Here is a 24,834-nt window from a genome sequence, read left to right as displayed (position 1 = left end):
ATCTGGCTTGAGCCCATTTGAGAACTACCAGACAGGACAGACAGACATCTGATCCATGAAATATCAGACAGGGGAAATTAATCAAATGAGGCTAGTTTAGAAAAATCATGATTATTAGTGAACCCTGGGGAGCCTTTCTCATTTTTCACATTAGTAATAGTCAGTGAACCTTTAATTCCCCTACGCAATATAACCTCGGGATCTAGGGACTGCCTTAGACTTCCTCTTCCAGATTGCAAGAGTATGATATAAGTCAGTTCACTCCGCAGACTTTACATACCAAGGTGCTGAGTGGAGTGGAGTGGCCTAGTGGTTAGTGCAGTGGACTTTGATCCTGGAGAACTGAGTTCAATTCCCACTGCAGCGCCTTGTGACTCTGGGCAAGTCACTTAACCCTCCATTGCCTCTGGTACAAAATAAGTACCTGAATATACTATGTAAACCGCTTTGAATGTAGTTGCAAAAACCACAGAAAGGCAGTATATCAAGTCCCAATTCCCTTTCCCTAAGTGATGGAACTTATTTCCAATGGCAATCAAGGGTCAGCCTGATTACTTGATATTTTGTAAAAGACTGAAAACTCTCCTCTTTGAGAGGTTTCTATCCATCAGTGGAGTATCTCAGATTGCAACTGGCCATCAGTGGTCTATATGTGATATTTGTTTATGGCTTTGTAAACTTTCTCTGTTGTTTATTTATTGTTAGCCACATTGAACTTGAGTAAGTTCGGGATAATGTGGGGTATACATGTCAACAATAAATAACGTCAATAAATAACTGATAGAAAAGAACCATATACAGCCCAATTGGAAACCAGCCACCTAAAACATAGAGTAATTGTACATAGAGTAATTGTTCAGATTACAGTAAGTCTGACATGTTTTGGCCCTGCGGCCTGCTTCTGAGTGCAGGAACCATTTTAAAAGCACAAATCAGCCACTTTGGAATTAATGTCTTATGGTGGTCCCTTATTTGATTGAGTACAATGTTCTCTTACCACTGCCCAGTATCCCCTGGATTCTGTATAGTGTGCAGCTTAATTAGTTAACAAGCCAATCAGTGTTGATTGCCACTTAACAAGCAATTATTGACACTAATTGGCATTAATTAGAATTTACCTGCAACTAAATTTAGTCATGCAGATGGGCACTCGATATATTCTATATAATACGCCTAAATGTAGGCGTAAATAGCCTAGGTGTATTTTTTTAGCGCCACTTTTTCTGGCGCCATATCTAGAATCTAGTCCTATGTGACCAACACAGTCAGTTTGCTCTTGAAGCACTCCGCAGGGCCAAATATATCGTAGTTCCTGGATTATATTCTAGGTGGCTGATCTCCCATAGTTTTCTTATATTTGTTGTTATTTATTGACTTAATTAAACGATCATTGATTATTACCAGCCTCCTTTTCCTCCACTTGTTTACTCCCGATATCTATTAGTACGGTTGGACTATGCATCTTCTTGATAGTGTCATTATTGTTCTCCGAGGACAAGCAGGCTGCTTGTTCTCACTGATGGGTGACGTCCACGGCAGCCCCTCCAATCGGAAACTTCACTAGCAAAGTCCTTTGCTAGCCCTCGCGCGCCCGCGCGCACCGCGCATGCGCGGCCGTCTTCCCGCCCGAAACCGGCTCAAGCCGGCCAGTCTTCTTTTGTCCGCACTCGGTACGGTCGTGTTTTCGCCGTGTCGAGCCCCGGAAAGTCGACCTCGCGCGTCCAATTTGTTTTGAACGTGTTTTTTTCCTTCGGGAAAGCTTTGTCCTAGTCGGGAAGTGCTCCGGAAACCCCTCGCCGGGTTTCGTGTAAATCCTCCCCGTACTTCTAGCTTTTTTGCCCCGGTAAGTTTTCTTTCGTCGTCGGGGTAGGCCTCTTTCGGCCTCGGTCGAGATTTTTTTCTCCCTCTAAATTTTGGTGCTCCAAATTTCGCCATTTCGGCTTTTGATTTCGCCGGCGTGATTTTTCCGCCCATGACATCGAAGCCTTCCAGCGGCTTCAAGAAGTGCACCCAGTGCGCCCGGGTTATCTCGCTCACTGATCGACACTCGTCGTGTCTTCAGTGTCTGGGGGCCGAGCACCGCCCTCAGAACTGTAGTCTGTGTTCCCTGCTTCAAAGGCGGACTCAGGTAGCGAGACTAGCCCAGTGGAACGTGTTGTTCTCGGGCTCTTCGTCGGCATCGGCACCGGGATCTTCGAGTGCATCGACGTCGTCAGCGTCCAGACCATCTTCCTCGGCCGCCCCTGCATCGAGTGCATCGAGGCATCGGGCCTCTGCATCGGCGCCGAGACATCGGATAGCTGCATCGACGTCGGTGGTACCAGGACCTCGTCTGCTGATGTCGTCGGACGGTGGTGCATCGGGTGGAGTGCAGGTGAGGGCTGTCCATTCCCCTGCTGGTGGCGGTGAGCCCTCGGGTGGGTCTCCTCCTACCCTGAGGGCTCCTGCGGTACAGCCCCCCCGAGATCGACCTTCTTCAGTCTCGGCCCCGAGGAAGCGACGGATGGATTCGACGTCCTCCTCGTCGGTGCCGGGGAGCTCCGGTGACATGCTTCGGAAGAAATCGAAGAAGCATCGACACCGGTCTCCTCCCCGTGTCGGCACCGAGAGCTCTGGGTCGCCGAGGGATTCGGCACCCAGCAGGCATCGGCACCGAGAGGACCGCTCACCCTCTGTTCAGGAGGTGTCGATGCGCTCCGCTCTGGACAGCCCGGAACAGCCTCCACGCCCGGAACAGGTTCTGACGTCGACGCCTGCATCGACCTCTCAGCCTTTCTCCGCAGCCACTCTAAACGAGAGCCTCCGGGCCGTTCTCCCAGAGATTCTGGGAGAGCTGTTGCGCCCTACCCCTCCGGTACCGGCGGTGCTTGCGCCTCCGGTACCGTCGAGCGTGGCGCCGGCTGGCCCATCGCCCAGGTTGAGGTCCCCGACGTCGGTACCGCGTGCGGTGCCGACCGCGGCCACCTCCCAGGAAGGCTCCCCGACTACGTCGGCGGAGGGAGCTTCGCCGATGCGGGCCAGGGAGTCTACCTCTCGACGCCCCCATCGTGGACGTGGCTCCACAGAGTCGAGCAGGGCGAGGTTGCAGACACAGGTCCGTGAACTTGTGTCTGACACCGAGGGTGAGGCCTCGTGGGAGGAAGAGGAAGATCCCAGATATTTCTCTGACGAGGAGTCTGAGGGTCTTCCGTCTGATCCCACTCCCTCTCCTGAGAGACAGCTTTCTCCTCCCGAGAGTCTGTCTTTTGCCTCCTTTGTCCGGGAGATGTCTACGGCCATCCCCTTCCCGGTGGTTGTGGAGGACGAGCCCAGGGCTGAAATGTTTGAGCTCCTGGACTATCCTTCTCCACCTAAGGAAGCGTCCACTGTTCCCTTGCACCATGTCCTGAAAAAGACATTGCTTGCGAACTGGACCAAGCCATTAAGTAATCCCCACATCCCCAAGAAGATCGAGTCCCAGTACCGGATCCATGGGGACCCAGAGCTGATGCGCACGCAGTTGCCTCATGATTCTGGAGTTGTGGATCTGGCCCTAAAGAAGGCTAAGAGTTCTAGGGAACATGCTTCGGCGCCCCCGGGCAAAGACGCTAGAACCTTAGACTCCTTTGGGAGGAAGGCCTACCATTCCTCTATGCTCGTGTCCAAGATCCAGTCTTACCAGCTCTACACGAGCATCCACATGCGGAACAATGTGCGGCAGTTGGCGGGCTTGGTTGATGCTCTTCCCCCCGAGCAAGCCAAGCCTTTTCAGGAGGTGGTCAGGCAGCTGAAGGCGTGCAGAAAATTCCTGGCCAGAGGAGTTTATGACACTTTTGATGTTGCGTCCAGGGCCGCTGCTCAAGGTGTGGTGATGCGCAGGCTCTCATGGCTGCGTGCCGCCGACATGGAGAATAGACTCCAGCAGCGGATTGCGGACTCGCCTTGCCGTGCGGACAACATTTTTGGCGAAAAAGTCGAACAGGTGGTAGAGTCTCTCCACCAGCGGGACACCGCATTCGACAAGTTCGCCCGCCGGCAGCCTTCAGCTTCTACCTCTACAGGTAGACGATTTTTCGGGGGAAGGAAGACTGTTCCCTATACTTCTGGCAAGCGTAGGTACAATCCTCCTTCCCGACAGCCTGTGGCCCAGGCTAAGCCCCAGCGCGCTCGCTCTCGTCAGCAGCGTGCGCCTCAGCAAGGCCCCGCGGCTCCCCAGCAAAAGCAAGGGACGAGCTTTTGACTGGCTCCAGCAGAGCATGGCCGACATCCAAGTGTCCGTGCCGGGCGACCTGCCAGTCGGGGGGAGGTTGAAAGCTTTTCACCAAAGGTGGCCTCTCATAACCTCCGACCAGTGGGTTCTGCAAATAGTCCGGCAGGGATACACCCTCAATTTGGCTTTAAAACCTCCAAATTGTCCACCGGGAGCTCAGTCTTACAGCTTCCAGCACAAGAAGGTACTTGCAGAGGAACTCTCCGCCCTTCTCAGCGCCAATGCGGTCGAGCCCGTGCCATCCGGGCAAGAAGGGCTGGGATTCTATTCCAGGTACTTCCTTGTGGAAAAGAAAACAGGGGGGATGCGTCCCATCCTAGACCTAAGGGCCCTGAACAAATATCTCGTAAAAGAAAAGTTCAGGATGCTTTCCCTGGGCACCCTTCTCCCCATGATTCAGCAAAACGATTGGCTATGCTCTCTGGACTTGAAGGATGCCTACACACACATCCCGATACTGCCAGCTCACAGACAGTATCTGCGATTTCAGCTGGGCACACGCCACTTCCAGTACTGTGTGCTACCCTTTGGGCTCGCCTCTGCGCCCAGGGTGTTCACAAAGTGCCTAGCTGTGGTAGCAGCGGCGCTTCGCAGGCTGGGGGTGCACGTGTTCCCATATCTCGACGATTGGCTGGTGAAGAACACATCCGAGGCAGGAGCCCTGCAGTCCATGCAGATGACTATTCGCCTCCTGGAGCTACTGGGGTTTGTGATAAATTACCCAAAGTCCCATCTTCTCCCAGTGCAGAAACTCGAATTCATCGGAGCCCTGCTGGATTCTCGGACGGCTCGCGCCTATCTCCCAGAGGCGAGAGCCAACAACTTGTTGTCCCTCGTCTCGCGGGTCCGAGCGTCCCAGCAGATCACAGCTCGGCAGATGTTGAGATTGCTGGGCCACATGGCCTCCACAGTTCATGTGACTCCCATGGCCCGCCTTCACATGAGATCTGCTCAATGGACCCTAGCCTCCCAGTGGTATCAGGCCGCTGGGGGTCTAGAGGACGTGATCCACCTGTCCACGAGTTTTCTCGAATCCCTGTATTGGTGGACGATTTGCTCCAATTTGACTCTGGGACGCCCCTTCCAAATTCCTCAGCCACAAAAAGTGCTGACCACGGATGCGTCTCTCCTGGGATGGGGAGCTCACGTCGATGGGCTTCACACCCAAGGAAGGTGGTCCCTCCAAGAAAGCGATCTACAGATCAATCTTCTGGAGTTGCGAGCGATCTGGAACGCTCTGAAGGCTTTCAGAGATCGGCTGTCCCACCAAATTATCCAAATTCAGACAGACAATCAGGTTGCCATGTACTATGTCAACAAGCAGGGGGGCACCGGATCTCGCCCCCTGTGTCAGGAAGCCGTCAGCATGTGGCTCTGGGCTCGCCGTCAAGGCATGGTGCTCCAAGCCACATATCTGGCAGGCGTAAACAACAGTCTGGCCGACAGGTTGAGCAGGATTATGCAACCTCACGAGTGGTCGCTCAATTCCCGTGTAGTGCGACAGATCTTCCAGGCGTGGGGCACCCCCCTGGTGGATCTCTTCGCATCTCAAGTGAACCACAAGGTCCCTCAGTTCTGTTCCAGGCTTCAGGCCCACGGCAGACTGGCGTCGGATGCCTTCCTCCTGGATTGGGGGGAGGGCCTCCTGTATGCTTATCCTCCCATCCCTCTGGTGGGGAAGACTTTGTTGAAACTCAAGCAAGACCGAGGCACCATGATTCTGATTGCTCCTTTTTGGCCGCGTCAGATCTGGTTCCCCCTTCTTCTGGAGTTATCCTCCGAAGAACCGTGGAGATTGGAGTGTTTTCCGACCCTCATCACGCAGGACGAAGGGGCTCTTCTGCATCCCAACCTCCAGTCCCTGGCTCTCACGGCCTGGATGTTGAGGGCGTAGACTTTGCCTCTTTGGGTCTGCCAGAGGGTGTCTCCCGCATCTTGCTTGCTTCCAGGAAAGACTCCACCAAGAGAAGTTACTTCTTTCATTGGAGGAGGTTTGCCGTCTGGTGTGACAGCAAGGCCCTAGATCCTCGCTCTTGTCCTACACAGACCCTGCTTGAATACCTTCTGCACTTGTCTGAGTCTGGTCTGAAGACCAACTCCGTCAGAGTTCACCTTAGTGCAATCAGTGCATACCATTACCAAGTGGAAGGTAAGCCGATCTCAGGACAGCCTTTAGTGGTTCGCTTTATGAGAGGTTTGCTTTTGTCAAAGCCCCCTGTCAAGCCTCCTACAGTGTCATGGGATCTCAATGTCGTTCTCACCCAGCTGATGAAACCTCCTTTTGAGCCACTGGATTCATGCCATCCGAAGTACTTGACCTGGAAGGTCATTTTCTTGGTGGCAGTTACTTCGGCTCGTAGAGTCAGTGAGCTTCAGGCCCTGGTAGCCCAGGCCCCTTACACTAAATTTCATCACAACAGAGTAGTCCTCCGCACTCACCCTAAGTTCCTGCCAAAGGTCGTGTCGGAGTTCCATCTGAACCAGTCAATTGTCTTGCCAACATTCTTTCCCCGTCCTCATTCCTGCCCTGCTGAACGTCAGCTGCACACATTGGACTGCAAGAGAGCATTGGCCTTCTACCTGGAGCGGACACAGCCCCACAGACAGTCCGCCCAATTGTTTGTTTCTTTTGATCCCAATAGGAGGGGAGTGGCTGTAGGGAAACGCACCATATCCAATTGGCTAGCAGATTGCATTTCCTTCACTTACGCCCAGGCGGGGCTGGCTCTTGAGGGTCATGTCACGGCTCATAATGTTAGAGCCATGGCTGCGTCGGTAGCCCACTTGAAGTCAGCCTCCATTGAAGAAATTTGCAAAGCTGCGACGTGGGCTTCTGTCCACACATTCACATCCCATTACTGCCTGCAGCAGGATACCCGACGCGACAGTCGGTTCGGGCAGTCAGTTCTTCAGAACCTGTTTGGGCTTTAGGATCCAACTCCACCCCCCGAGGGCCCTGTTTGTTCTGTTCCAGGCTGCACTCTCAGTTAGTTGGTAAAAATTTTTAGGTCAATCTCAGTTATGTCCTCGCCGTTGCGAGGCCCAATTGACCATGGTTGTTGTTTTGAGTGAGCCTGGGGGCTAGGGATACCCCATCAGTGAGAACAAGCAGCCTGCTTGTCCTCGGAGAAAGCGAATGCTACATACCTGTAGAAGGTATTCTCCGAGGACAGCAGGCTGATTGTTCTCACAAACCCGCCCGCCTCCCCTTTGGAGTTGTGTCTTCCCTTGAAGTGTATTGTCTTGCTACATACTGGACTGGCCGGCTTGAGCCGGTTTCGGGCGGGAAGACGGCCGCGCATGCGCGGTGCGCGCGGGCGCGCGAGGGCTAGCAAAGGACTTTGCTAGTGAAGTTTCCGATTGGAGGGGCTGCCGTGGACGTCACCCATCAGTGAGAACAATCAGCCTGCTGTCCTCGGAGAATACCTTCTACAGGTATGTAGCATTCGCTTTACGTGGAGATGGACCAAAATACCTTGTTGATGTAGCTTATCTAGTTCTGATCTAGTGTGAGCCAATCGTGTCTTCCCTCATCGATAATAGTATTCTTATTTTAATGATAACATACTGCTTTCCCTTGCTATCCTCAATACACATGGTAATGTGTCTTGTCTTTGCATAATTTTAATGTTGAGCTGTTGCATAAATAGAATTGCACGAATCAGGAATTATTCAGCAGTGTATTTCAGTGATGCAGTTCATTATAAAGAGAAGATAAATCACTGGATTTACAGAGGCAGTTAGCATCCCAGCAACATGCAAAGGCTCATGTTGGCCCAGGAAGCTCTATAAATATTTACATAGCCTTGATTGTTAAGGTTGGCTGATTGCCCAGCCATGCCTTGTGTCACTGTCTCCTTCTACAGCTTCAATGGTCTGTTCATTGTCCACTCTGATGTCTTCCAAACCCACAAGGACCTGAACAAGCACATTCTCTGACAGCCCAGCTCTTCAGATCCAACCATTTCCACGTTGTTGAGATGCAGTGGGAACACTTCAGGAAAGCAGAGGGGCTATAACTAGGAGTATAGTCATTCCCACATCCTCAGCTAATGCCCCTCCATCAGCACTCTAAGGAGTCCTTTTGCTGTGAGGTTTTCATAAACCAGGGCTACTACGAAGTCCTGGGCTGGCAGGGATTGTCTAGGTTTAGTATATTCATGGTTTCTGGAACTGGGCATGAAATAAAACTTTTGTACAAATTATTTTTATACCAGTGCATGTGAAATTTTAGCCAGGGTTTAGAGCTGGGTTGCCTTGCACCATAGAAGTTTGTGCTCTGTGCTTCCAATAAAGAGATCCGGGTAGAGAATTGTAGGTCTCATGCTGCCAGCTGACTGAGGCTAAAATCTTTTTCAAGCCAATGCTCCAGTCCCCTGGATGTCTGCATTCAGATTTTATTGCTCCATGGTTCACCCTGGTCACTGATGCCAGAATGAGAAGTGTCTTTGGAGAAACCTTCCTAACTTGGGCTCACTAAGGGGGGCCTTTTGTTTGTAGGTTGTGCTAAAAAAAAAAAGTGTGCAGTAAACGTTAGAGATGCCCAGATATTCCTATGGACGTTTCTAGCATTTAGCACGCACTAATCATTAGTAAAAGACCCCCTAGATGTTGTGTTGTGATACGTGACCACTGCGATGAGAGAGGAGTGGAATTCATGTGTGCACTTTTGATGTTTAGTAAGCAGCGTTTTCACTGCAGCCCATTCCCTTGGATAAGTACATAAGTATTGCCGCACTGGGACAAACCAAAGGTCCATCAAGCCCAGTATCCTGTTTCCAACAGTGGTCAAACCAGGTCGCAAGTACCTGGGGCCGAACGATACAAAATTTTATGAATGAAGGTACCTAGCCTAGCCTATATGATATTCTATCTTTTATCGGCAGCCAATGCAAACCGTACAGAAGGAGGTTACTTTGGTGAAGTGTGGTAGTCTATGAGACATACATAAGTATTGCCACACTGGGACAGACCAAAGGTCTGTCAAGCCCAGCATCCTGTTTCCAACAGTGGCCAATCCAGGTCACAAATACCTGGCAAGATCCCAAAAAACATTTTATGCTGCTTATCCAAGAAATAATGGATTTTCCCCAAGTCCGATTTAATAATGGTCTATGGACTTTTCCTTTAGGAAGCCGTCCAGACCCTTTTAAAACCCCGCTAACTAACCGCCTTTACCACATTCTGTGGCAACAAATTCCAGAGTTTAATTACATGTGTGAAGAAACATTTTCTCCGATTCATATTAAATGTACTACTTCCATATCATCAAGCTGATCAATCCATAGACTGGTGGGTTGTGTCCATCTACCAGCAGGTGGAGATAGAGAGCAAACTTTTGCCTCCCTATATGTGGTCATGTGCTGCCGGAAACTCCTCAGTATGTTCTCTATCTCAGCAGGTGGTGGTCACACACAGCAGCAGCTCTGGCTAGGCCTCCAAGCCTAATTTTTAGGTTTTGTTGAGTGCCTGGGGTTGAGGGCTCTTTTGAGCAAGTGCAAACCTGGTGGTGCCAGGTCCCTCCTTTTCTCCCCCCTCCCGCTGGCTCCGTTAAAAAAAAAAAAAAAAAAAAAAAAATTTTGAACGGCCTTAAAGGCGTTTATTTCGACGTTTATTTAAGCGTCTATTGCAGCTACTCACTGAGACACCAGGTCGTTACAACTCGGAGCGGACAGCAGGTAATTTTACCTTTTTATAGCGGGCGGGGGTTCCCCGATTCTTCTCCTCGTGGCTCATGGCGTCGGAGGGCGAGGGCGCAAAGGGTCGCTCCCCGGGTCGCTCGAGCGCTTCTAGAGGGGATGCGGGGGTCTTCAAGCCGGATTCGCCCTTGGTGGGTGACAGTTTCGCGACCGATGCATGTCCCGGTCCTTCCTCCGGCGTGGCGGTTTTTCCCGCCATAAACGCCCATCCCCCGCTCCTCGCCTCCGCCATCTTGGCCGGCCACGCGGCTCGGACGGCTTCTTCTTGGGCCGCCCTTGAGGTTGGAGACATTAATGCCATGAACGCCCTTAATTTGGGCGACGGCACAGAAGCGGCTAAAGTTAAGAGCCGTTCTTCCCGCGCGGCTCCTTCGCGGAGTTTCGCGCCGGACGCCATTTTGGATGCGCAGCATGTCTCTCCCCCGCTATTGCGAGCGCCGGTTGAGAGCGCGCCTAGGCCTGTTGCCCAGGCTGCGGAGGTGCACAGTCTGGGGGGTTTCTCCCCCGAGTTTGTTTTGCTGCTGCATCGGGCCTTCCTCATGCACAACGCTGCCCCCGCTCCCTCCTCTGGTAAAGAGGTTGAGGTTCCCAGAGGTAAACGCCCTCGGGTTGATTCCCAGGCCTTGGAGGAATTTGTCTCCTCCGATGTAGATGAGGGCAGCGTGTCTGAGGTCTCCCAACGGTCCTTTGCGGATTCCTTGGAGGAGACGGATCCCCGCTCGGATGGAGCGGATGACCCCTCTGCAGCGCGGCTTTTTCGCCCGGAGGATTTGCCCAACCTGTTGTTACAGGCCATGGACACTTTGAAGATATCCTCTCCGGAGGACGTCTCTCCCTCAGCCCCTGTTGGCTCTGCCATTATGCTGGGGACTAAGCGCCCGCCTAGAACCTTCCACGTGCATGATGCCATGCACACCTTAATTTCGGCTCAATGGGATGTCCCAGAAGCGAGCCTTAAAGTGGCTAGGGCTATGTCCCGCCTCTATCCTTTGGCTGTGAGTGAACGTGAGGCCTATCTGGGGCCTACCGTGGATTCTTTAATCACTGCGGTGACTAAGAAAACGGCATTGCCGGTGGAAGGTGGCACGGCCCTAAAGGACGCCCAAGACAGGAGATTGGAGGCGGCCTTAAGGTCGTCCTTTGAGGCGGCTGCTTTAAGTTTGCAGGCCTCAGTTTGCGGCTCCTATGTGGCCAGGGCGTGTCTGACTATGGTGCAGCGGGCTTCCCCCTCGGATCATTTCTTGAGGAATGACTGGCCAGCCCTGGAATCGGGCTTAGCCTATTTGGCAGACTTGCTGTATGATGTCTTGAGAGCCTCAGCTAAAGGCATGGCTCAGACTGTCTCTGCGCGGCGGTGGCTTTGGCTGAAACATTGGTCTGCGGACCACGCCTCAAAATCCCGCCTGGCTAGATTGCCTTTTAAAGGCAAGCTGCTCTTTGGGGTCGAGCTGGACAAAATCGTGACTGATCTCGGCACGTCTAAGGGCAAGAAGTTACCGGAGGTCAGGGCTCGGGCTAGTGCTCGTCCCGGTACCTCCAGAGGACGGTTTCAGGAAGCCCGTCGGTACCGCCCGGGCAGGTCGGGTGCTTCTGCCCCCTCTTCCTTTAAGAGGAATTTCTCCCCCAAGCAGCATTCCTTTCGCAGAGACCGCCGTCCCGGAGGTGCTCCCTCCGGTCCTCCCCCAGGGTCTCGTACCCAATGACGGGGTATTGGTCCACGCCCCAGTGCAGATTGGAGGACGGCTGTCCTCGTTTCTGGGCGAGTGGACCACAATTACTTCAGACGCTTGGGTGCTGGAAGTCATCAGAGACGGCTACAAGCTAGAGTTCTGCCGACCCTTAAGAGACGGGTTTGTACTCTCTCCCTGCAAGTCTCCGGTCAAAGCTGTGGCAGTGCAGCAGACTTTGGACAATCTGATCCGCCTGGGTGCGGTCGTTCCGGTGCCAGAAAGTCAGCTTGGCAAGGGGCGTTACTCCATTTACTTTGTGGTACCAAAGAAAGGAGATTCTGTCCGGCCTATCCTCGACCTCAAAGGGGTCAATCGGGCCTTGAAAGTGCGGCACTTTCGCATGGAGACTCTCCGCTCTGTCATAGCGGCAGTGAAGGCAGGGGAGTACCTGGCATCCTTGGACATCAAGGAAGCGTACCTGCATATTCCCATCTGGCCTCCTCATCAACGCTTTCTGCGTTTTGCAGTCCTGGGCCGACACTTCCAGTTCAGAGCCCTCCCGTTCGGGTTGGCTACTGCTCCGCGGACCTTTTCCAAGGTAATGGTGGTCATAGCGGCCTTCCTGCGAAAGGAAGGAGTACAAGTCCATCCTTATCTGGACGACTGGTTGATCCGAGCCCCCTCTTATGCAGAGTGCGGCAAAGCTGTGGACCGGGTAGTTGCTCTTTTGAGCTCCCTGGGATGGATCATCAACTGGGAGAAGAGCCAGCTGCGCCCGACTCAGTCCCTGGAGTATCTGGGAGTTCGATTCGACACCCAAGTGGGCAGAGTGTTCCTGCCAGTCAATCGGATTGTCAAGCTTCAGGCTCAGGTGGACCAGTTCCTAGTAGCCTCTCCTCTTCGGGCTTGGGACTATGTGCAGCTGTTGGGCTCTATGACGGCCACGATGGAAGTAGTGCCCTGGGCCAGGGCTCATATGAGACCACTACAACACTCTCTGCTGCAGCGCTGGACTCCAATGTCGGAGGATTATGCGGTGCGTCTTCCCTTGGATCCAGCAGTGCGCAAGGCGCTGAGCTGGTGGATGCAGACAGACAAGTTGTCTGCGGGAATGCCTCTGGTGTCCCCAGAGTGGATTGTCGTCACGACGGACGCCTCGTTATCGGGCTGGGGAGCCCACTGCTTGGGAAGGACAGCGCAGGGGCTCTGGTCTCCTGCAGAGGCAAAGTGGTCTATCAACCTCCTGGAACTCAGAGCCATTCGGTTGGCGCTTTTGGAGTTCATCCCGGTACTGGTGTTCAAGCCTGTACGGGTCCTGTCGGACAATGCCACGGCTGTGGCCTATGTCAACCGCCAGGGAGGTACCAAGAGCGCCCCTCTAGCCAAGGAAGCTATGAGTCTATGCCAGTGGGCGGAAGCGAACCTGGAACAGCTGTCAGCGGCCCACATTGCCGGAATGTCAAGGCGGACTTTCTCAGTCGCCATACCTTGGAGCCCGGAGAGTGGCAGCTATCTGCTCAGGCGTTCTTGGACATCACGAAGCGCTGGGGCCAGCCGAGCCTAGATCTGATGGCGTCATCGGCCAATTGCCAAGTGCCGCGCTTCTTCAGCAGAGGACGGGACCCTCGATCCCTGGGAGTAGATGCTCTTCTCCAACAATGGCCGACACAAGAGCTTCTCTATGTGTTCCCGCCCTGGCCCATGTTGGGCAGGGTACTAGACCAGGTGGCAAAGCATCCCGGCAGGATAATCCTGGTGGGTCCGGATTGGCCCAGGCGTCCCTGGTATGCGGACTTGATCAGACTCTCAGTCGACGATCCTCTGCGGTTGCCAGTGGAGCAGGGCCTGTTACATCAGGGTCCCGTGGTGATGGAGGATCCCTCCCCCTTTGGTCTTACGGCCTGGCTATTGAGCGGCAGCGTCTGAGGAAGAAGGGCTTCTCAGACAAGGTCATCGCCACTATGCTGAGAGCGAGGAAACGCTCTACTTCTACTGCTTACGCCAGGGTTTGGCGTATCTTTGCAGCGTGGTGTGAAGCAGGCTCTCTTTCTCCTTTCACTGCTCCAATTTCTTCAGTGTTGACGTTCCTGCAAGAAGGTCTGGACAAAGGCCTGTCTCTCAGTTCCCTTAAGGTCCAGGTAGCGGCTCTGGCTTGCTTCAGGGGCCGCCTGAAGGGTGCTTCCCTGGCTTCGCAGCCAGATGTGGTGCGCTTTCTCAAGGGGGTTAATCACCTGCGCCCTCCTCTGCACTCAGTGGTGCCTGCGTGGAATCTCAACCTGGTGCTAAGAGCATTGCAGAAGCCGCCGTTTGAACCCTTGTCAAGGGCATCTCTGAAAGACCTGACGTTGAAAGCAGTCTTTTTGGTGGCTATCACTTCAGCCAGAAGAGTTTCCGAGCTCCAGGCGCTCTCATGTCGAGAGCCTTTTCTACAGTTCACTGAGGCAGGAGTGACTATTCGCACAGTGCCTTCCTTCCTGCCCAAGATTGTTTCTCGCTTCCATGTGAATCAGCAGCTATGTCTCCCTTCCTTTCGTAGGGAGGACTACCCAGAGGAGTACTCTGCTCTTAAATATCTGGATGTGAGACGAGTCATCATCAGATACTTGGAAGTGACCAATGATTTCCGGAAATCGGATCATCTGTTTGTCCTGTTTGCAGGTCCTCGTAAGGGTCTGCAGGCTGCTAAGCCTACAGTGGCAAGATGGGTCAAGGAAGCCATTGCAGCGGCTTATGTGGCCGCAGGGAAGGTGCCGCCTATCCAGCTGAAGGCTCACTCCACGAGAGCTCAGGCGACCTCGATGGCAGAGGCCGGATCCGTCTCCTTGGAAGAGATATGCAAGGCGGCAACTTGGGCTTCGGCTCATACATTCTCCAAGCATTACCGTTTGACTGTGGCTGCACGGGCGGAGGCCCGGTTTGGAGCTTCAGTGTTGAGGTCAGGGATTTCAATGTCCCGCCCTGGGTGAGTACTGCTTCGGTACATCCCACCAGTCTATGGATTGATCAGCTTGATGATATGGAAGGTAAAATTATGTATAATCATACCTGATAATTTTCTTTCCATTAATCATAGCTGATCAATCCATAGCCCCTCCCAGATATCTGTACTATTTTTATTCTGGTTGCATTTCAGGTTCAAGTTTAGTCTTCAGTTACTTCAGAAAGACTTCGTGTTCAAGTTTTTTCACTTGGATTCTTCAAGAGTTAAGACGAGTTTGTGTTACAGTGAGCTGCTGCATTCCTCTCCCCTCCGTTTTACGGGGCTGGATTGAGACTTAAAATTCTGCCGGCACTCCCTCCCGCTTCGTGCGGCTGTAGGGCAGCTTTGTACCCTTCCCGCTTCGGCGGTGTTAGGGTCAGTCAGCTCCTCCCGCGGTTGCGGTTGCAGGATAAGCCAGATCCCCCCGCATCGGCGGGTGTGGTGTCCCTCCCCCGCTCTGCGGGGATGAGCTGGACGGATTCCCCTCCCCCACTTGTGTGGGGATGAGCTGGGTTAATTCCCCTCCCCCGTTTCGGCGGTGGTGAGCTGGGCAGAGTGTCCCTTCGTGGGTGTAATTCTCTAAGTGCTGAGTCCTGCGGATGGAGCTTTGATATCGACATACTGAGGAGTTTCCGGCAGCACATGACCACATATAGGGAGGCAAAAGTTTGCTCTCTATCTCCACCTGCTGGTAGATGGACACAACCCACCAGTCTATGGATTGATCAGCTATGATTAATGGAAAGAAAATTATCAGGTATGATTATACATAATTTTACCTTTGTAGCTTCATCGCATGCCCCCTAGTCCTAGTATTTTTGGAAAGAGTAAACAAATGATTCACGTCTACCCGTTCCAGTCCACTCATTATTTTATAGACCTCTATCATATCTCCCCTCAGCCATCTCCTCTCCAAGCTGAAAAGCCGTAGACGCTTCAGCCTTTCTTCATAGGATGATGTGCTCAGGTTGACTTCCCTTTCTTCTTTCTATATAGAATCTTCCATTTCTCTGAGCCCCCCCCCCCCCCCCCCCCCACAAGCTTCATCTCTCACCAAAGAAGCCTGCTGGACATTTGACATCTTTTCAAGAGAACGTCTGCTCACGGACAGAACAGCATCTGTTCATGTGTCTTTATAAATATGTTCTGTGTTCACGTTGTGAACAAGACAGGGATGTGACGTCCAGATCTGCTGTGAGAGTGTCTCACAAATTAAACGTATTTGTTGCTTCTGAACTGTTTTTATTTTCCAGTTTCTAACATAGTAACTCACCATTTCTTAATAACACACAGTTTTTATCCTGAACCGGATGCTCAGAGCAGCGTATCAGTGGGCACTCGTTTCTCTTGAAAATGCTGTTCTTTGCATGAGATTTTTTCTCTATATTGTGGAGATTAAAAGTCTCATGGAGGTTGCTTCCAACAGAGGCAGGGGGACCGATGGTAGTTGGATTGCTCATCTAACCAGTCTATGGGAGAACCAAAGGCAGATAACAAAAATTGACTTGAATGGGGAGTTTCAATGGTTGGCAAATGAGCTTTATCTTTACCAAGGGTACTGGATGGAGCTTTCTGTCATTATGTACTATTTTAATATGTCCACATCAAAGTGCATTGTACAATCTGACCTGTATAATACCCCTTCTTCAGTTCGGTCTTGTAGGGAAGTGAGGCTCCTTCAAATGTCACATCTGTCTATGTTCAGGTTCCTCAGCCATGACCCACGTGAGCAGACCCCTGTGTGCTAACTTTCTGAGATCTTGTGGTACAGCTGCAGGTGAACAGGCCAAAAAACTGACCTTTTAAAAAATTATTTTTAACAGATTTTTTGCAGGATGATGGTCTTGGAGAATAAAACTGGAAAGGTTTGTTAATTGAAGAAAACTGGATTTAGGTTAGGTTTAGCTGTGACACTGTGGAAAAGAAACTGTGATAGAACTGAATGAATTGCTTTGGGGAAAACATAGACAGAAGTAAATACGCCCTGGGTGAAACTGTGAGCGGAGGCGACTGAGGGACTAACTCATGGCTGGAGTCGCAGTGTGTCTGGCCACCCTTGTTGCATGCGCCATTCTCCCTAGTAAATGGAGAGATTGTTTTCTGTTTGGGTTTTCATATCGGACAGCTTACCTGGGTGACATGTATCCTCCTGAGTATCACCGTGACTGACAACTTCCCCCCCCCCCCCAATGCCACAGACGTATCCAGCTGATTTTATTATAGGGATTAATTTTAGTTCTTCAGGGGCTACAGCCTAGTCTGCTTTTCTCAATAGAAAAATATATCCTGTGAGATGAATAGGCAAAATATATACAATGATTATTTGTTGTGGACATCCTGACAATGAAATCGTTTTCTGAGCCTCAGCGACTGGATGTGAATAGCACTGCCTCACTAAGTGCATATGCAATAGGCTGTTCAGAAAACAGTTTGGGGAGGAGGGGGGTTGCGTCCCCAATACTCAACCTTTGTATGTCGCTAATGTGGATGAAGACACACCATGCTAAGGCTGGCATGAGGGTTTGTGACTGCATCATCATGGTTTCATTCTTGGTACATGTTTGTAATTGGTTTCCTCTCATACACTGGGTCTCTTTTGGAGTATTTATTATTTATTTATTTATTTATTAGGATTTATTTACCGCCCTTTTGAAGGAATTCACTCAAAGTGGTGTACAGTAAGAATAAATCAAACATGAGCAGTAGACAATTATAGCAGTAAAGCTAGTCAAATAACAATACAAAGTATGGCATAGTTACTACTTACAATGTCAACACAATACGTAATAGAACATTTTAATTGACAGTGAAGGGTATAAGCAAAGATGGAACATATAGATAGATAAGTGAGTAAGAGGAGTTAGAAAATAAGGTGACTAAAGAAACTGCCATTAACCTTGGTGTCCAGGATAATATGGAGCCGGTGAGGTTCTCATGGATCTGAGTGATGAAGATTGGTGTGTTTTGGGGGGGGGGGGGGGGGGGGGGGCTCTGACCTGGAGATCAAAACCTCTTTAAAGTCCTCATCTCCTGAAAAAAATAATCTGTTTTCTTAGAACTCGGTGTCTGTTTTCCTCAGGGAGCTAAGATTTATAAGTTGTCTGTTCAGCTTTGCGTTGGCTCTGCCAGGATCCTCTATCGACCCCAGTGGGGGACCGTTGCACCATTCATATTGGAGGGCATGTTTTTTTCCCCCCCAATGTTTCTTTACCAGCTTAACATAATAAATGAATATGAATAATTTAGAAAATATGAAAAATTTACTTTCAGAAATGACCTGCTTAGTCTTTTAAAGATAGTGCCTTCGTTTTATGTTGACTTCCAAAAACATGAGAGAACATGTTTCAAATCATGATCTGTGATGATTTATTAGCAGTTAACTAAGACATCTGTTGTCTTTTCTCTGACCCACAGGTGTATATAATCAAAGTAACATGGTCCAATGGCTCTACAGAGCTCATTTACCGACGGTACAGCAAGTTCTTCGACCTTCAGGTAAGAGCCTGGTGAATCTCTGTGCGTTTTTGGATCAGTTATTACTGTCACATGCCAGATGTACATAGACACAAATGGACAGGGGGCAATTCTACAACCGGATGCCTCTAGGTGCCCAGAGGATGGCGGCAGCCGATTCTGTAATGGCTTCTGGGCACCCAGGTTCTGTTATAGAATATTAGCGTAACCCGTTATCATTGTCTAGCATTTCCTTTGCCCCCCTTTGTACACCAGCCATAGACCTGACAATATATCAGTCATGTAAATGTGGCAGGAAATCACATGGCTTGAAGCTACTGTACATAAACGTTTCCTGATGAAAGATATGATGCCTTTCTCTTTCCCTCTTCCACCTTTTATCCTAGGATGCCTTCCCAAGTGAAAGAGAAATACATATTAGTAGAATTTAAAATGCCTGTCTTCCACAAATAAAGCTTTCTGGTCTCTGGGTACAACTGCTTCTTGGCTTGTGGAATCACAGTCAACAAGGCAGTGACTGAGAGGATGCTAAGTGCTTTGGATTAAATTTATTACTCCTATCTAATCAGGAAGATACAAGAAGGAAGGCCTTTTCCCATGAGACCTGGATTTTGGAATTGATAAATGGTATCAGCTAATGTTTGGGGAGAGCAAGGAACAGTCTGGTGCTGCAGAAGGAAAGAGAGAGAAAAGAGAGGAAAACGTTTTGAACTGCCGGGAGCTTTGGACTGTGAGCATTATATAAATAAAACAAAGAGTAAATACCATTTTCTGTAAAATTTAAGAACAATGATGGCCAGCTTAACTATTACACAAACTAGGCAGTCGCCTACAGTGGTAGCATTTTGTGGCACTGCTGTTCTAAGAGATGACTGTATGATTGCTAAGCTTAGGTTTCCCTAACTAACCACGTGTTACTAATTGGGCTAACAGGAAACGTTGGCCTGGCTCAGACTGCCGGGTAAGGAGAAGTCTCATTCTCCTAGAGTCACCTTTCCACTTTCACCTTGGCCTGAACCACAGAAAGCTGGCGCGGCAGAGTTGCTGATGCAGGGTTTTCCTCTTGTTGAAAGCAGAACAGTCGAGCTGTTTAAGAGCCACATTCCAGATGTGCTGCTACTTCCTGATGGGTTTAGGCTTTGTGTAAGAAACAGTTCATTTTTCTACCATTTCACTGTAAACAGCTGGCTAGGACTGAGGTTCACTACTGGCCACCCAAGGATTGCCATGCAGGCAGCCACAGCCCATAGACAACAAGGATTCAGTGGGAGAAGTTTTGCTAATCTCATTCTGGTTAGAAACTGCGTTACTGTCATTCTGTCTGATTCCTGAACAATAAACTTTTTAAGGCTGGAGAGAGCGAGAACATCTGGAACAACTACAGCTGTTCCACATCTGGGTAGTAGAATTCATCATAGGATCTACCCTTTGCACACCCTGCAAAAATGAAGCGGTTCCATCTGTGTCTGAGCAAATGCTGCTTGGAAGGGTGGGGGTTGATATGGCTCCCAGTCAACAAGCATGTAAGAGGCAACGGAACAAAGAAGAAACTCCGGGCCAGAGTTTTCTGCTCACCTCATTTCAAACTGTTCCTTTAGTGGTTTTCTTGGCCTTTCTCAGCAGAATTAGACCTGAGAAGGCTTTTGGATTATTACTCATCCTTTACACAGGGAGAAGCATGTTCATGCCTGTACCCATGGGGTTTGAGAGGTGTTTTGAGTGCAAGGATAGGTCAATGGAGATGAGACCACATGTGGTTTCGAATAAATAAATCTACATACCTACCTTTTGCTTTGAAAAAGTGTGCAGAGAAAAAGCAGTCACACATGTGTGTGGATTTAGTGTATTTCAGCAAGTCCCACAAGTAAAAACGACCTGCAGGCTTTGTCAAAACATAGGGAGTTGGATTACTGCTTCCTAAAGCAATGAATAAAAAATGTATTATATTCAGTGTGATTTTCCTGCTGATGTGCTGGTAGAGCTGCAATGTAATGTATGATGTCGCTAGATCCACTTCATAGATTCAGAGGGTTTGCTGAGCAACAGCACCAATTCCATCCTTCCAAATGCTTTTGCCTTATCTCACCAGTCAGCTGATTCAGTGTCGGAGATATATCCGTGGGATTACCGTGGTTTAGGACTAAATGTCAAGGAAAGTGATGTTAACAGCACCTGCCTTATAAGAACAGACCTGCTCAGCTCGGAGTACATAAGCAGGAACAAAAATACGACACCAGAGCTTCCCGTGTCGGTGAGAGACCTGCACAACAGTGCTTGCCTATCGGACACTGGGGAAGGTGGAGCCTTCGCACCTCCTTATGCTGCAGGCTGGCCAGTGGCTCCCATTGTTCCAATATGTCCTCCAGTTTTGGAAAGATGCAAGTCCTGAGAAGCTCCTTGGCGTGCTTTCGGGAGCAAATTCCGTACTGCCACAAATCCAGTTGTGTAATATCCGCTAAGGACAATAACCATGGTATCGCCTGCATCTGTGGGCTAATTTGTCATTTCTTTTTTATAATCAGTTGTGTTTTCTTATATGATTTTCCTTTTGGCCTTGTTTATACTGATTGATGTAATATAAATATTGGTTTGGGTTTGGCCTTTGTACTGTAAACCATTACTCAACACGTTACAATACATGATCAATAAACAATAACAAACCAGGTACTGTGGTGAGAAGACAGGGATTTCCTTACCAACGGGGTCAGGAGTGACTGAAGGCCCTGGTTAAAACCCCCTTGAGAATAGGTGGAAACTGGACAGAACTGTAATTCATATGGCTGTAAGGGACTATGACTCCCTTGTAGTAACCTTGGACTAGGTTACTACAAGTCATGTGGAAGGGTGACGGCAAGCTAGAGCCAGCCAGGTGAACTCAATCGGAGTAAAGGGAAGAAGTTTATTCTCAAGATAGGGGGGAATAGACTTGCTTTTAGGCCACTGAAGAGAGTCTTTCTGCTAACTGCACCTAGAGGGACTACAGAGGCAGCCGGATGTGCTACCTGAGGGGAGCCGGGAAATTGCAAGGTATGAGAAACCCACCTTTGGGATCAGCAAGATAAGATGGAATGCACTGGGATGGAGCACGCAGGTTTGGGAAGATCAGAATGTCTCTTTTCTTTGCTTGCTTCTGCTCTGCTGGAAAATCAACAGACTTCCTTCATGCCAGTATATACACCTCTACCCAGGAAATCTAGACTGCCCAACTTGACATTTCGTTCTTTAGATTGTAAGCTCCTTTGAGCAGGGACCATCCTTCTTTGTTTATTTTGTACAGCGCTGCGTAACCCTAGTAGCGCTCTAGAAATGTTAAGTAGTAGTAGTAGTAGGACCTGTTGAGCTACTCTGGGTGGCACCAAACCTTGCTTTCCCCCCCTAGATCCCAAAGGAGAAAGGTTTGGGAATGAGAGAGAGACAGAGAGCGTATTTGCGTTGAGAAAATATGGCATGAGCTGTGGACTGGATTGTTTTGATATGTTTAAAGTCAAGTTTTTCCTGTCTACATTTTACATGAAAACTATAGAGTCCTGTGCAAAAGCTTAGAAGCCTGACTTAGGTGTAAGAATAGTGCTGGAGTTTTGAATACTACAGCATGGAAAATTTCAAGAGGGATTCACAAACTTTTGAGTTATTGAAGTTTGAGTGTTGAAAGTTGCGGTCCTGGAATAGATTTCCTGAGTCAGTACATCAAGCTTCGTGTCTGGCCATATTCAAATCTAGGCTAAAAGCCCAACTTTGTGAGACTGCTTTTAACCCTTAACCCCCCTTATTCACCTGTTCAGTACCTATGTTTGTTTTAATCATTCCCACAGTAACTAACTCCCTAATCCCTTATTTGTCCTGTTTGTTTGTCTTGAATAGATTGTAAGTTCTATCAAGCAGATGTGTTTAGTGTACAGCGCTGCGTACGTCTTGTAGTGCTATAGAAATGAAAAGTAGTAATAGTAGTAGTAAACCAATCTTTCCATGAGGTTAGACAGAGGAACCACTCTGGGTTTGAGGTGACTTTGTGTGATACCAAAGAAGGCCAACAGGAGGTGCTCTGTGACAGGACATTCAAGCAAAAACAACAAATTATTAAGGGCTCCTTTTACAAAGCCACACTAACAGTTCCCAAGTGGCAAATGCGACAAAGCCCATAGGAATTGAATGGGCTTCATCGCATTTGCCATGCCAGAATCGTTTGCGCAGTTTTGTAACAAGAGCCCTTAATGAGTAACAAATAAATAATGTGGAGGGTAATTAAAAACCACATTTAAACACTGTTTATGTGTATAAATCCTGATCAATGAAAACGAGGACATCCACATGTAAATGTCAAAATTTTGCCTAAGCGCAATTCTGTAAATACACATCAGTCTAATATATCAATCTTCAAGTTGCATTATAAAACACACAGAGTATCTATAACAAAATCCCAGCTGAAGCTACTGCCTCCATGCTCTTCACTCTCACCATGAATGGGAGACATTGAGGGGCATTTTCGATATGACACCCAAGTGCGATTGTTGACGTTTTGCTGAAAACATCTTGAACATAGCAATTTTCAAACCGGAAAAACATCTTTTATTTATTTATTTTGAAAATCTCTAATTTCCAGACGTTTTTTTGTTCAGTACGAATATCTTTAGTTACCATTAAAAAAAAAACACCCTAGAGAAAAGTGCACAAAAAGAAGCCATAGGGATGGCTGTGTGGTACCAGTCCATTAAACTGGCCACACAGACATCCCCTAGTGGTCAGTGCAGTGGACCTCACCTAAAGGGACCCAGGAATACATCCCACCTTGATTTTATTTATTTATTTGTTACATTTGTACCCCACATTTTCCCACCTATTTGCAGGCTCAATGTGGCTTACATAATACCGTAAAGGCGTTTGCCAGTCCGTTGATAACAAATACAGGTTGTGTTGTGGTCGAATTAGGTAGGTACTTTTATTTTGTATTATGAGCCCTCCAGGAACACCTAAAAATGTATTGTACCTAACTATACACCCCTTGCGATTTAGACAAACTGCGGAGAAAACCGTCTTACCTCTGAGTTTCGAAATTGCAACTCTGATGTTTTCCTGTGGAAAATGTTTTTGTGCTGCTTCTGAGATGTGCTTCTGTTTTGAAAATGAGCGCCCTAGTTTGTTTATTTATTTATTTATTGCATTTGTATCCCACATTTTCCCACCCATTTGCAGGCTCAATGTGGCTTACAGAGTCTTGTTATGGTTTTGCCCTTCCAGGATATTAGATATGATTAGTGATGTAAAAGTGTTAAATAAGGAAAGAAGAATAGGTTTAGGTGGATAAATAAAGACGTTAAAGAAATTAGACTGTCGTTGCTGGGCGAGGTGATTTATTAAGATTTATTAACTTATATCATATTTCTGTGCACTGAACACCTGGATTTCCTTTGTATGAATTATCATTAATAAGGAGAAGTGGAGCTGAGAATTATCAAGTGATTCATTTCCACATAGCTGTATATATTATTTGCTTGGGTGCTTAGACAACCTTTGAGCAACATCTTGAGTAGTCCTAGGAGTATTAGGAAGAGGTTATATACTTCATCTTTTTTCCCCCTCCCCAATAGACTCCCAGCCCAGTCAGAATCTTCCCCCAGGTGCAGCTGCAGCATTGCAGGCCTCCATTAGTAACTTTCCTTGAGTTTTCCCCAATTTTTATTCTCTCTTCCCACTCCTATCTATCCCTCTAGTTGAGAAGAGCCTGACAGTGGTTCTCTGAAGCCACCCAGGAACTAACTTTCACTGTTAAGCGATGGCTTTGACTTCTTCCCTCCCTCCCAAAAGTCAGTTGCCAATGTTCCCTTGAAGCTGTGTAGGAGCCCTCTATTCGCATTCTTGATATTGGCGGGTGGTGCTTCAATATCACGTTTTCAGTGTCGTGGAACTAGCAGGTCCATGTGTAGAGGACTCCCGTTCAGCTTAGGGGACATGTTGACTATGCTGCTAACTGTGTGGTGCGCCCTGTCCCTGCAGTAGAAAGAGTAGAAAACAGTTGATGAAGTTGAACTTGGTCGTCCAAATGACAACACACTCAGTTGCTGCTTGCCCACATTTAATTCTTTTTAGTACCTCAGGCATCCGTCTTTATTCCTCTCATTTCTGCTGTATAGTATTGGATATTTCAGCCTTTGGTAACAATTCAGTGTGTTAAGATTTCGGAAGCAAATATTGAGCCTGGAACAGGATGTGTCTTGATTCACAAGAACACAGTGTATGGATTTTTTTTGTTGTTGGTTGTGAGGCAAGTCTTGGATCACAATTGGTGACTGTCATGTTGGGAGGAAAAAGATAAGTAGTTGATTTACTTGGGAATTTAAACTTACATCTGGATACAAAAAATGCTGACTGAAGATGATTATAAGCCAAGAACCCGTAGAAGGCTACCACTCGTCTCAATTCAAAAATCATATCCTTGTTACTAACGGCTTCTTTAGAGCACCAGTAAGACATGTTTTCTGTAAAGTAATGAGCCTTACTGACCCTTTCATCATTCCGTTATTTCCCCACGGATAGATGTATTCTTAGATTTCCTTTTCACCCTAGAGCAGTATGGTTTTTATGGGCATTAGCTGTGGTGAATGAGGGGACCATCCATTTCTTCTTTCCTGGCTGGTTCACTTATCAGATCATAGTGGCAGGACTGGATGAGACATGAAGGGCCTTCAATACAAGCAAAAAAACAAACAAAATGTTAGAATTATTAGGAAAGAAATGGAGAATAAAACAAAAAAATATCAAAATGTC

The 24,834-nt window shown here is 48.8% G+C and overlaps 1 protein-coding gene across 2 annotated transcripts in view; it reads left to right on the top strand.

Annotated features, from left to right (window-relative positions):
* The window catches only part of SH3PXD2B (SH3 and PX domains 2B), a 135,462-nt gene that overhangs the window by 24,150 nt on the left and 86,478 nt on the right, over positions 1-24,834 (top strand). For both annotated transcript variants that reach the window (XM_030211352.1, XM_030211351.1), the window contains exon 2: positions 18,013-18,093. In XM_030211352.1, coding sequence (XP_030067212.1) covers positions 18,013-18,093 — 81 coding nt within the window. The remainder of the gene's footprint in view (positions 1-18,012; positions 18,094-24,834) is intronic.

Source organism: Microcaecilia unicolor, chromosome 8, assembly GCF_901765095.1.
Source record: "Microcaecilia unicolor chromosome 8, aMicUni1.1, whole genome shotgun sequence".
Lineage (NCBI taxonomy): Eukaryota > Metazoa > Chordata > Amphibia > Gymnophiona > Siphonopidae > Microcaecilia > Microcaecilia unicolor.
The sequence above is the reverse complement of the archived record's forward strand: the minus strand, read 5'-3'. Positions and strand labels throughout refer to the sequence as shown.